The 13,584-nt window shown below is 42.6% G+C and overlaps 1 protein-coding gene across 10 annotated transcripts in view; it reads right to left on the reverse strand.

The window, feature by feature from the left end:
- Positions 1 to 13,584, reverse strand: part of RYR2 (ryanodine receptor 2) — a 690,844-nt gene that overhangs the window by 424,995 nt on the left and 252,265 nt on the right. For all 10 annotated transcript variants that reach the window (XM_034765046.1, XM_034765042.1, XM_034765040.1 and 7 more), the window contains one exon: positions 11,704 to 11,724. In XM_034765046.1, the coding sequence (XP_034620937.1) occupies positions 11,704 to 11,724 (21 nt within the window). The remainder of the gene's footprint in view (positions 1 to 11,703; positions 11,725 to 13,584) is intronic.

Genomic DNA, 13,584 nt, shown 5'->3' on the forward strand with positions numbered 1-13,584 from the left:
ACAACACCAAAAAACACAAAACAGAGAGTTGGTCCTTATTCTCCCTATAATATGGATTTGTCCCACTAGATGGGTGCAGCATACTGAACCACTGGCCGCTGACCTAACACAGTACTGGCACTCCCACACAGTACTCCCACAGAGAGCTTAAGGCAGGGGTTCTCAACTGGGGGTTGGGACCCCACAGGGGGTCACGACATTATTACATGGGGGGTCGCGAGCTGTCAGCCTCCACCCCAAACCCTGCTTTGCCTCCAGCATTTATAATGGTGTTAAATATATTAAAAAGTGTTTTTAATTAATAAAGGGGGTCGCACTCAGAGGCTTGCTATGTGAAAGGGGTCACCAGTACAAAAGTTTGAGAATCACTGGCTTAAGGGAAATGCAATGCAAGTTTTTCTCTGGGGATTATAGGAAGTGTACAGACACCTCTGCTTCTGCTGCCCCTCTGTGAAGCAAACACATAGCTTTACAGCTGTTTGGAGCATTTTTATCCCAATTGTGCCTGATTTTTTGGTGCTAGGTGAAGTGATTCCTGTCTATGTAGTTTACAAAGTGCTCTGGGTTCCCCTGATGGATGAAAGGGATGATATAATGTAAAACATTATTTGATATTATCTACTGAAGTAGTTACCATTTTCATAATTTAGACCACATTTTAGTACAGAGAGTATTTCCTTACAATACCCCTTTTATTCTTTATCGTGACATGCCTGTGACAGCTATAGTTATGCTTACATGAAAAACTAATATTAGGAATGTCTTAGATGCATTTTTAGCTAGGTTATATTGTGGTTTAGCTGCTGGGAATAAGTAGAAATAGGCAGTCCAATGGAAACAGTTTTCTGCAGTCCACTGGTGATGCACGGATGACAGTTCTACAGCATGATGTTGAATGATAAAGGGGAAAGGATTCATAATAGAATATTAGAAAGATATTTCTACCGTTGCATACAAAAATTCAGACCTCATCAATTCAGCCTTGGAGAGAGACGTGCATTTAGGCAACCACCACATTAATTTCCCTTAAATGGAACTAAGATACAATCCCAAAAGTAAAGAGCTTCATCAAATCACATAATCCATAATACTCTTAGATTAATTTAAAATAATTATTTTTATGCAGGACTTTCAGCCCTGGATTAAATTATTCCTTTAGGCATTGATATGTAAAACAGTAATTCCATATTAAAGACAACTTTTAGTATAACTCTTCATTTGAACCTCATGTGGTTCTCTCTCCCACCCTTCTCTCAATTTTCACTTAAGTCATGGAGATGTGTATATGCCTAAATTGGCTGATCATGTGGTGACATGGCTGAGACCCTTGTTCTTCCTTCATTTGTCATCCTTATACTTCCAAAATAAGAATGTAAGTTCTTCAAGGCAAGGGCCATGTCTTTGTATTTGTTCGGGAATGTTCCTAACATGCTTCTGCCCATAACGACATAAAATATCTATATTTCTATACATGTATGTACTTAGTGATACAGTGCACACAAGAAAATTCTCACAGAACATTCACATTCTCAGATGACTCGTTAAAAACATTTGAAACCGTGGTAATTAGCCCTCCTAAGCTATGCAACTAATTACTTTTAAATGATATTGCAGATGTGTTATACCCTTTGCTATGCTTTGCTGAAGCTTAGTTCCTCACTGCCATTTTAACCTCTGAGACACCCCTAGTTTCTTTTTTCTACTCATCGCCAAACTGTATTTCCTAGAGGCCAGCTCTTCTGTTTCATTCTGTTCAACTCATTTCCTGCTCCTCTCACTCCAGATTCTCTGTTACCTAACCAAGCTCCATGTGGGATTTGAAAGTAAGTGTTTTACAAAATATCTAAAATGTGTCCCTCTCTCACTCTAAAAGATTTACTTGCATACTGATATGAAGAATAGCCTTATCACCAATGTACACTTGGGCTAAAACAAACAGAACTCATTTGAGGGAGAGAAAAAGGCTAGTATTTTATTTCAGCAGAAAAGGTTAATCAATCTGATTTTGCCTTAAATATTTAGGGCACAAATGTACACCACTGAAGTCAAAGGGAATATTGTCATTGACTTCACCGAGTGCAGGATAAACCACCTACTCTTCAGCATTTTAGCATTTAAAAAAAAATATTTCTTGCTTTCTGAAGGTTATGTAAAGGAAACATTTTCATAAGAATTAGCCACATGGATTTAAAAAAATCACACCTGGATATATGAGGGCCAAATTTTCTGAAGAGCTAAAACGTTACCATTGCTTTCAATGAGCAACCCGGAGCAGTAGGGTGCTGAGCAATTTTGAAAAATCTGACCACTATATTTCGGTCTATATGGGAGCTAAGCGCTTTTGAAAATCTAGAGCTAACTCTGAGTGATGTGCACTTTTCAAAATGTGGCCACTAATACATAAGTCAACACCAAGTTGCTGGGATGCTACAGACAGATCTAGATGCAGGAATTTTTAGCACTTTCAAAGCAACAAGGAATAAGCTTTATTTTTATTTCACTTGTTTTAAAGGATGTGAAAAAGGAAAAAGGAAATAAAGGAAAAAAGAATGAGAGAAATGTCTTGCATAAGAGGAGGTTACCTGTAACTGGAGGCCCTTCGGGATGTGTGGTCCCTATTTGGATTCAAAACATGGATGCGCATCCACGCCATGTGCCAGAGCTGGAATAGTTTTGTAGTAGCGTCCATTGACCCTCACATGCATCATCTGCGTGCTTGCATCCAAGGCTATAAGAGACTGTGTGGGTTGACACTGCTCCAGTATCCCTCTTACCACTACGCAATGTAGCCCGCAGCAGGGGGGATGAAGGGCAGGTATTGGAATCCAAAAAGGGACCACATATCTCAAAGAACCTCCATTTACAGATAAGTAACTTCCTCCTCTTCTTCAAGTGATGGTCCTTATATGGATTCCAAACGTGGGTGATTAGCAAGCAGTAGCTCAGCGTGGAGATGGGTGCGAGGACTTGCAAGAAGTTACAATCTGAAGGACAGCGTGGCTGACTGCCGCATCCGCTGCTCCTGCTGGGGCAATAGCATAGTGAGTGGTAAAGGTGTGGACAGAGTGCCACGTGGTTGAATGCACCAGTTCCAGAGTTGGACAGCTTCTGCACATAGAGAGGAAGACCTGGAGCCACCTTGCTTGATGATATAGACAACTGCTACCACGTTGTTGGATAGCACAAGTAGAAACAATGCCTGACAGATAAGACAGGCAGTTCTCAATTCCAGGACATTAATGTGCATACTGGCCTCTCTCGGTGCCAGAGGCCTTGGGCGGTATGACCATCCAGGTGGGCACCCCAACCAGTAAGGCAGGAGTCTGTGGTGAAAGTAGCCCGGGGGCTGGGAGATGTAAACAGGGTGCCGACCAGGACCTTGCACGGGTTGGTACACCACCTGAGGGAGGCCAGGACGATCTGGGGGAGCAGGATGGGCTTGTCCAAGAGGTCTGTCTGCAGTCTGTAGATCAACCTGAGCCATAGTTGGAGACAGTGCATGTGGAGGCAGGCATAGAGCATTATGGGGGTGCAGTCCACCATGTGGCCAAGGAGGGAAGGACATTGACGGACACAGGTTGTGTGGTCTGCAGTGTAAGTCTATAATGAGAGGAGTGAGAGCGGCAAATCGGTCCACCGGGGAGAAAGCCCTGGCCACCAGAGTGTCCAGTTGCGTCCCAATAAAGGTGATCCAATGAGTAGGTATGAAGACTGATTTTTCCTTGTTGATACAAATGCCCAGATCATCAAGAAGATTCCAAAGGGCCTGGACAGCTGAGAGGAGTTGGTTGCATGTCATCACAATTAGAAGCCAGTCATCCAGGTAGGGAAACACGGAGTGGCCAAGGCACCACATGTGGACTGCAATGATGGCGAAGACTTTTGTGACTACCCAGGGAGTCGTGGTGATACCAAAGGGGAGCACACGGAATCGATAGTGGGAGTCACCAACAGTAAAACAGAGAAATCTCCAGTGAGCTGGGTGAATGTTGATGTGGAAATAAGCATCTTTCATATTGAGAGCCACAAACTAGGCTCCCTGGGAGAGGAAGGGGATTATGAGGGGGAGCATGACCATCCAGAACTTGAATTTTCATATGAACCTGTTGAGTAACCAGAGGTCCAGGATCAGGCAGCGGCCACCTCCCTTTTTCAGAATAAGGAAATATGATAGAATAAAAGCCACGGCCCTGGTAACACAGGGGGACTTGCTCTACGGCAGCCTTCCCAAGAAGGACCTCTGCTTCCTCTTGGAGGAGAAATTCATGTGAGGAATTTCTACGGCCACCCTGGAGAGGGCAGCGAGGGGGGAAAGAAGAATTCTATAGAGCACCCCCAGTGAATGATGTGGAACACCCTGAGGTCCATGGTGATCTTGCTCCAATTGTGGGCAAAGAGGACAAGATGGCCCCCAAAGATGACCTGGAGCCCCACGGAAGGGATAGGAGCAGTTTCACGGTTCTCGATGGAGGAGTTAAAACTGCTGCTTCGGTTGACGTTGCAGGAGGGTTGATGGAGTCGAGGTGGTAGTGGTGGAGTAGCAAGACCGCTGAGCACACTGGTGATGGTGGGATGGCTCCTACTGTCTTTGAAAGTAGGGCGGGTAGGGAGCGTGGGGGCATAGGCAAAAGGATGACCTCTGCTGCCTGTGTAATGGGATGTAAATGCCGAGCGACCACAGCGTGGCACAAGAATCCTTCAGTGAGTGTAGGGAGTCATCTGTTTAGTCACTGAAAAGTTGATGGTTATCAAAGGTGAGGTGCTCATGACTGGTCTGGACATCCTTAGAGAACCCAGACAATTGGAGCCAGGTGTCTCCTAATACAACGCCCGTCACCAAAGAGCATGATGCAGTGTTGGCGACAGCCACAACTGCCTAGAGGCTCACCTTGGCAACCAGTCTGCCTTTGTCCAGCAGCATCTGGAAGTCTCACTGCTTGTCTGGAGGTAAAAGAGCCTGAAACTCCGAAAGCTTGCAGTAGGTGATAAAATCGTGTTTCACCAACAGGACTCGGTAGTTGGTGATACAGAACTGGAGTCCCATGGAAGAGTAGATTTTCCTACCCAAAAGGTCCAGCTTTTTTGCCGCCCTGTCTGGAGGAGTGGAACTGAGGTGTTGTTGGCAAGTGCATTCAGTCACCAGATGATCTATCAGCAAGTTGGGGTGTGGGGGAATGCGTGGGTGGGTGGAAAAGGAAGTCCATGCCCTGAGAGGGAACTAAGAAATACCTTTCTGCATGCTTAAGAATAGGGCCACAGGAGGCTGGTGTATGCCAGACTGACTGTACCAGTTGCAGGATGGCCTCATGGACAGAGAAGGCCATCTGGGAGGGTCCCGGCAGTTACAGAATATCCAGGAGCTGGTTTTGTGGGTCCTGGATCTATTATACCATGAGGCCAATGGCCGTAACCACTTGCTGAAGCAGGTTGTAGTATTTTGCCTGGTCATCAGGAGGAGAGAGGGAGGGTGGAATCAGTGCCTCGTCCATCAACAAAGAGGCTTTGGTAGGGACCAATAGTACCGACGGTACTGGCTGCACTATGTCTTCCCTAGGGTTGTCATAAACTGAGGAGGGTGTGGTGTGGGCAGGGGATGGTCGGTAAGATGTCACTGGCGGAAAGGAGGGATCCAACTCTAAAAAGCACTCTGACTTGGAGGATGGCCCGGCAGGGGTAGAGCTGACGGTGCTGGTGTTGCAAAGCAGGCAGAAGAAGGGCACCAGTCAGCAAGGAGCAGGAGAGGTTCATCCGCCGGAGAAGGCAGGACTGAGGTGCCTGGGGGATTGGAGAACAGCGGGGAACCTGGGTATGGGAGCAGAAGCTCCTCAGGAGGCATCAGCAGTTCCAGGTGGCCGGACAGATGGGGAACTGCACGCAGCAGTCTAGAAGGGCCCGGCATCATCGACAGTGCCAGCGGTACCAGACTGGTGACCAAGGCTGGCTGTGGCACCAGTGGATCACATCGCTGCTTCGCCTTGTGCTCGGTCCAGGGCTTCTTGGGAGTTGGAGCAGCCAGGTCGGTGCGTGACTTTTCACCCAACCTGGCTCAGCTTGTGGAGGCAATGCTGTGCTGTGGGGTGGTCCCCATCGGGGAGCTGCCCTTATGTCTCTGCTTCTTATGCTCACAGTGTGTCTTCACAGGCTATGGCAGTATCTCTGGAGCCTGGTAGGAGGATGGAGGGGCCTCACCGGCAGTGATGGATGCCATTCTGGCAGACCCACCAGTCTCAGATCCAACTGCACATGTGGGTGCAAAGTCTACTCCATTAGAAACTTGCGGAGGTGAAGTTCTCTAGCTTCTCATGTCCTGGGCGGGAACAATTGGCAGATGGTGCAGCAGGAAGCGACGTGGGCTTTGCTGAGGCAGTAAAGGCACCATTGGTGCTCGTCATTCACAGAGAAGGAACGCAGGCACAAAGTACCGTTTTTAAATCCGACTTGCCAGGTCATAACCCCTGGAACGGGGGGAGCTCCCTGATGGGGGAAGAAGTCCAATGGGGAAGCCTAACAAACTGAGTCGATCAGATACTATATGGAACTAATACAACTATAAACCCTATATACAAGGCGGGGGGGGAAGCAGACATTCAGCTCTTTTAGCAAGCTAAGAGCACCGAGGAACAAGTGTTCTGACTCTGGCTATGCGGCAGCAAGAGGGGACAGGAGCAGCGTCGACCCGCATGGCCTCTTACAGCCTTGGATGCAAGCACACGGACAACACACGACGCAAATGTGGGTCAATGGACACTACTACAAAATTGTTCTGGCTCTGGCGCATGGCACACCTTTGGAATCCAAATAGGGACCATCACTTGAAGAAGAATATATTATTTTCTTTCATCTTGTTCTGTCACTATTTATACTTCCTTCATCTTAAAGAAAACATACCAGGAAAATAAAGCTCCTATATATTCAAGTATGGCGATGATATTTTTCAAGCAGTCAGACCCTGTGGTGCGGTCTTGAATTGGTGGCAAGGTCTTGGGGCCCTATCACTTGACTTTCTGTCCGAAATTACACAGAAGCTTGTCTTTTGTGAACTCCAAAAGTATAACTGGGTTAAAAAAATTAGATAGTTCATGGAGGATAGATCCATCAATGGCTATTAGCCAAGATTGTCAGGGACACAACCCCATGGTCTGTGTGTCCCTAAACCTCCAACTGCCAAAAGCTGGGACTGGATGACAGGGCCTGAATCACTTGAAATTGCCCTGTTCTGTTCATTCTCTCTGAAGCAGCTGGCATTGGCCACTGTCGGAAGACAGGATACTGGGCTAGATGAACCATTGGTCTGACCCAGTATGACCATTCTTATGTTCTAAGAGGAAAGATAAATCATGAAAAAAAATCCTTTTACACTCTCTATTCCCTGGATTTATACATTCAATTTTTTTTTTATAGCTTGCATTTTCATTTGCATTATTACTGGTGGAATGCATAGCAACCTCTATATTAAGATAGTCCAAGCATTTCCATTCTGAAAAGGGCATTTTCAGTCGCTTTTTAACTTTGCATCTTTGCAGTTGAAATTTGGTATACTTGTTCTCAGTTACCTTTTTCCTTAAAGTTTCACCAAAAATAGTTGCGCTGTTTTCAAACATGAAGGAGTATGGGAAAAAAGAGGCTTTTATATTATTAATCTTTCTGAAATTTTTATGAGATGCTCTTAGTGCCTCAGAGGATGGTAATGGAAAGATAACATTTTGCAGATACATAGACCCTGATCCAGCAAAGCATTTAAGCATATTCCTATTTCTCTGATCAGGGCCACAGAAAGCCTTTCTCTGATCAAAAGCCCACTTAAGACAATGGAAAGACTTCCATGGGCTTTGGATCAGCCCCATAGTTTCTCGATTACAGATATGACTTTCAGTGATCTGATAAAATCATACGTATTTGGCAGAAAAGAAATAGTTTTTAAAAAATTCACCCATGTGCACTGGTTTGTGTTTTACAACAACAACAATCTATTGGTGTCCCATGGCTATGCACACCTGCATAAATAAAATGAGTGGAATTTTCCAACAAGTAAATGATCTCTCTGCATTCTATATGATTTGTTCATACATAAGGAAGCTGAATGGAATTTCAATTTCCTGTGAAACAGTCTGTGAATGGATATATGGAATGAGGCAAGGGGTCCAGCCTCAATGATCACGTATTCAGTATATTGAACAGCTTTCTGCTACTGTCTAGCAAATAGTTGCACATTTCTCATGCGATTTTCAAGTTGCTATGTTCCTTTAATATTAACTGAATTAATCCAAAGTAGAGCTGGGTGAAATTTTTTGGACAAATAATTTATTCACCAAAAAAATGTAGTTCCAGTTTAGTCAAAACTGACGACGAATTCGACAAATAGTTTAAACTCCAAAACATTTTTGGGGACTCAGATGCAATTGATACCCTTACAATTTTTACCCCAGTGGTTAGAGCACTCACCCAGGTTCAATTCCCTCCTCTGCCTGATGTGGAAAAGGGATTTGGACTTGGGTTGCCCACATTGCAGGAGAGTGCCCTCAACTGATGGGTTATAGTATGGGTCTCTCTTTTTTGCAAAGTGGAATAGCATCAACAGATCAGTGGAGGAGAGATTTGAACATGGTCTCCCAAATCCTAGGTGACTCCCCTAATCACTACACTGTAAAGTAATTCTCTCACTCTGGCCCCAGGACTATTCATTGTCATTATGAAAGACTATGAAATTGCCACTATGCATGACAATCAATACTCATGGGGCCATAGAGAAAACAAGTTTTCCTTTGATTTTTTGGAACCAAACAAAAAAAATCTGTTATTTACCCAGCTCTAATCCAAAGAATATATACCAAAAAACATACTAAAGGCTAGATGCCTAGCCTTGGTTAAGTCCTCTTAGCAACCTCCAGCAGTGCAAGGGCCACTTAAAACTACCCTAAAGTTGGGGATTTTCCTAAAGCTAGAGGAATCTCACAATGATTTAAAGCTAGCACAGCTGGCTTTATACCACCTACTCCACACCCTCCAGACACGAAGCATTCCGAACTGGGCTATAGCAGAGATGGTCAAGATATTGGTATACTGAGTTAAGCACTGTGACTAATCTAACTTTCACCAGGGGTCAGTTCAGTCCCAGTATCCTGGGAGACATAAGGTAGCTTCGAGTCATCTTTCCCACCCCAGCTACACATGCTTGGCATAATAAGGATCCAGCCCAATATTTCTGATGTTATGAAAAACAGGACTTAGCAACTTAAACTAAACTTTTCTCCAAAGCAGAAATACAGAGAATGCTCGGATATCTGGCTTATTCTTATAATTGGATGAATATCTTCAAGAATAAACCAAAGTTATTATTTTAGTTAAGCAGTAAACAGTGTCAGAATGTGCATTATTGGGCTTCCAATTCACATCTCAAGTGCTTTGTAAAGCACAAGGACCAGGGCCAGATTAACCTGTCACTGAGTTCTAGGGTCCTGCTTTCTTATGGCTAACCACAAACAACCATGCAAGTACACCCACCATGGCCAGGCTGCAGATTTGCTGGAACCAGCTTCTCATCCTGCTGCTGCTCAGGGCACTGCTCACCAAGCCGGAGGGGCAGCCACGCCAAATCTGAGCGAGTGGTGTTATGACCTGGTGCACTGGATTGCAGAACAACGAGATCAGCTGTCCATCCGTTACAGTGAGAAACACCCTGAGCAGCAGCAGGATGAGCTGCCAGTCCCAATAGATCCATACCATAGCTAGCCCAGTCAGTGCGTATGATGCTTGTTGCCACTCCCTCCCTTCCCCCCACGAATATGTGTCTTAGCCACATTTTTTTGTTTGTTTTTCTATGTGTTAATCCGACCCTGACAGGGACAGGTACTTCTACAGCCGAATACTGCATATCCTGGTGTGGCATATTACAAACAATGTATTTATCCCAAATCCCAAAAAAAATTTATGCTGAAAAAATACTATTTACTACTATGCCAGAAAAACAATGCCGGAAGTTGGTGCAAAGTTGTGACATCACTAAGAGATTCCAATCAACTAATAAGAACATGACTTTAGTCGTGGCCCAAGTTACCTCTCAATTACACTGATGCAATGCCAATAAAAACAATGGAGTCACATGGGATAACCTGAGAGGAGCATTTGGCCCTTGCTGTTTAAAATACACTCCATTCCCTAACAACACAGTTTACTAATGCTTGTATAAAGCATTTGAGATCCTCAGATATAAAAATTGTTCTGCTACCCCTTATATTAAGCACACACTTAGAATTAGACTGTAACAATCTATAACTGTTGAATTAATACACCTCTACCCCGATATAACGCTGTCCTCGGGAGCCAAAAAATCTTACTGTGTTATAGGTGAAACCGCATTATATCGAACTTGCTTTGATCTGCCAGAGTGCGCAGCCGCCTCTCCCCCTCCCATACCCCCCCCCGAGCACTGCTTTACCACGTTATATCCGAATTCGTGTTACATCGGGTCGCGTTATATCTGGGTAGAGGTGTGTTTATTAACTAGCTATTAAATATGTATTAATCCTCTATAAATGGAGCCTTAATAAGATGTGTCACTATAGAACTCCTATTGTTCCCACTTACATACAGAAACAGGATGCCACAGATGATCCAGACTATTGCAGATAAAATTAAGGACTGATGCATCATGAAGGCCTTTAGACTTTCTGGGCCAAATTTTCAAAAGGGCCTCTACCTTCTTTCCATTTGCATGTGCATAAACACCTTCACCCCTAGGTGGGCAGATGATAGAAATTACATAGGATAATTACACAAGAAAAAACTATTTGTGCAAATGGATTTTTTACACGGAAATTATATCACATGTTTGCACAGAGACCCCCGCCCTGCATTTCAAATCCTGATACAGGCTGACCCTTGTAATGCCCTGGCTGGGGCATCAGCAGCAGGGATAGGACCTAGGACATCTGATCAAAAGCATGACCTTCAGCTGCCTGAACTAAAAGATCCAAGTCTGATAGCTCAAAGGCTTTATCAGATTCAAGCTCATATGTGGTCCAGCCATTAGAGGAGGGAAAAGGGACAGAGAACCACACTTTGTAAGCATGGATTACACACTAGTGTTGAAGGCCACTTTTTGATAGTTTGACCCGACTGGCTTGAAATAGTTCAATACATTACATTTAGTAAGAAATGATGTCTGGAACACAAAATAAGACATTTGTGCTGAGAGATTTCTTCCAAAACATCTATAAACCATTTAAATTTATATATTCTGTAGCAGCTGTTCACCATTTTAAAATATTCAGCACACAGAGAATTTGGAGCTGCATAAAATGACACCTATCATTTATCAGTATTAACAATTATCTTATTGCCATGCATTGCAAAATTACAATGTGTGCATTGGAAAAGACAGTGAGGTTTTACAGGATGGAGTTAAAACATTAGATAGCAAGGCTCAAAATTGTAAGGCAATAGTCAGAATTTTCTAGGGCTTAATACTACAAGAGAAGAAGTAATTACAAAAGAAATAATAATGAAAATCATTTCTGTGTGAGATTTTCGATGGAAAAATGATTCTGAAATCACCAGACCCTGCCTGGTAATGTAATAGCCTCTCTTTTGAGCCTTGCAAGTTCAAGTGTTATGACACACACAGGATACCAAAACAGACAGATTAGAATTAATGGCAAACATGGAATATTTTTGATCAAGCAAATAAACGAGAGAAGCACATACCCATTTTTCCACATCAACTAGCTGTAGAAAGAAAAAGCAAAAAATCAGTCATCTATATCTTTGAGTATAGTGAACCACAGTTTCAAATTTTCAGAAATCTCTAACAGGGATGAGTAAGAAGCCATTGCCTATTTATCTCCCCTCCTTCCCCATATGCCAACAGCTATTTTTTTCTGAATATTAATTTCTGCAAAGTACTTCAAATTTTGAAAGCCTAAAATGTCGACCATAAAGTCTGATAATTAACTACAAGATTAACGCACATACTACATTCTAGAATACAAATTAATTCAATATTACATTCTAGAACACAAATCTAACTGTATTCTGAAGTATGCCACAGGCTTCCACACTAAAGAATCTGCCTGTTCTCTCCTCTGTGTGCTCAGCCACAACAGGACACATTTTGCTTCAGAGGGTATAATGGCTTCCCTCCAATGTTTATCACTTTAAGGGGGTGCTATTAGATAGAAAACTAATATGGGAGGAGGGTATAGCAACCCTAATCTCTGCAGCACTGTCACCTGGAACATATAATTCCCATCATCAATGGACATTATGTGCAAAACAGTAGAAAACAAAACACCGAAGTGTCATTTTATACACTTTTGGGGGGTGGGGGGGAACTGTCTTAGTCAATCAGTTTCAATGTTTAATAAGGTAATTCGTTTAAAAATTATCACCTCGTAAAATGTTTGGGCCCTCTTTATAAAGTTCCAGAAAGACAAAGGACTGTCTACCGAAATACACTGGCTGCCACTAAAAAAAATTAGTATTTCACCAAACTACCATGTCTAAGATAGTTCTGTATTTCCTTATACTTAGAATAAAAAAATACTGCAATACAGTATATCATATGCTCTAGTGTTTTACTCCTAACTAATGATGATCTTTTGTTAACAGAGACCACTGTAGTAGCTCTTTATAATTTTCACTGGATGCTTCAGTGCCAAATATGAGTAATTTAAAAAAATATTTCGGTTCCTTATTACCCAAGGGATCCCTATGATATAATGATTGCTCAGGTCCCAAATGTAGGTTTTATTATAAAAGCTGTTTAATACATATCAAATGTTTTCTTTTTATTATATATCATTTCAATTATTATAGAGTTTTGGATTTCCAATACTACCACATTCCACTAGTGGAGAACAGAAACTGTTATACAACTTTCAACTTGTCAATCGTCGTTCTTAGTTTTCTGGGATTTTGACTGTTTGGATTGAGATTCATTATGACAATTCTATGAATTGTCTATAACATGTATTACCTTAACCCTGAGTTGAGTTTGTTATCTGCCGCAGTCAACATTAGAGAAATCCGTTCAAAATTAAGATTCATATGTTTTTAAATAAATTAAGATGAATAAGAAATAACGACAAGCCATGCTATAAAAAAAAAAAAAAACAGGTAAGGCCTAAAGCCAAAAGAAAGCAATAAGACAAAAGATATCTTACTAGATGAAAAGGAATAGTCAGGTTAATTTCACTTGAGAGTTTGCCATTCATCATCTTGTTTTCTTGACATTCTTTATACTGAAATTGTACGTGTGTGCTATTTTGCTTCACAATCAGATGGAAAGTTGATGCAAGAGAGAGCTAAATTAATTAAAGCTATATCATGTTGCCATGGTTCTTTTGGAAGTTTTCCTGCTAATCCAAAATTTACTTAAGTGAATTAGACAGCCAGAATTGTTTTTGGGAAGGCTGTGAATCCACTTAAAGCTCAAGCTGCATTATTACTTGTATTAATCAATTGCCTCCTTATTGCTGACTTGTCTATTTGTTTTAGCAGACAGCAAAAACATTTTACAGTTTCAAGAGTCAAGCTTAATTTTAGATCACGTTCTCAGAGGCTGCAGTACACATTGTACCCATGTAC

This window comes from Trachemys scripta, chromosome 3 (genome assembly GCF_013100865.1).
Source record: "Trachemys scripta elegans isolate TJP31775 chromosome 3, CAS_Tse_1.0, whole genome shotgun sequence".
In the NCBI taxonomy this organism is placed as follows: domain Eukaryota; kingdom Metazoa; phylum Chordata; order Testudines; family Emydidae; genus Trachemys; species Trachemys scripta.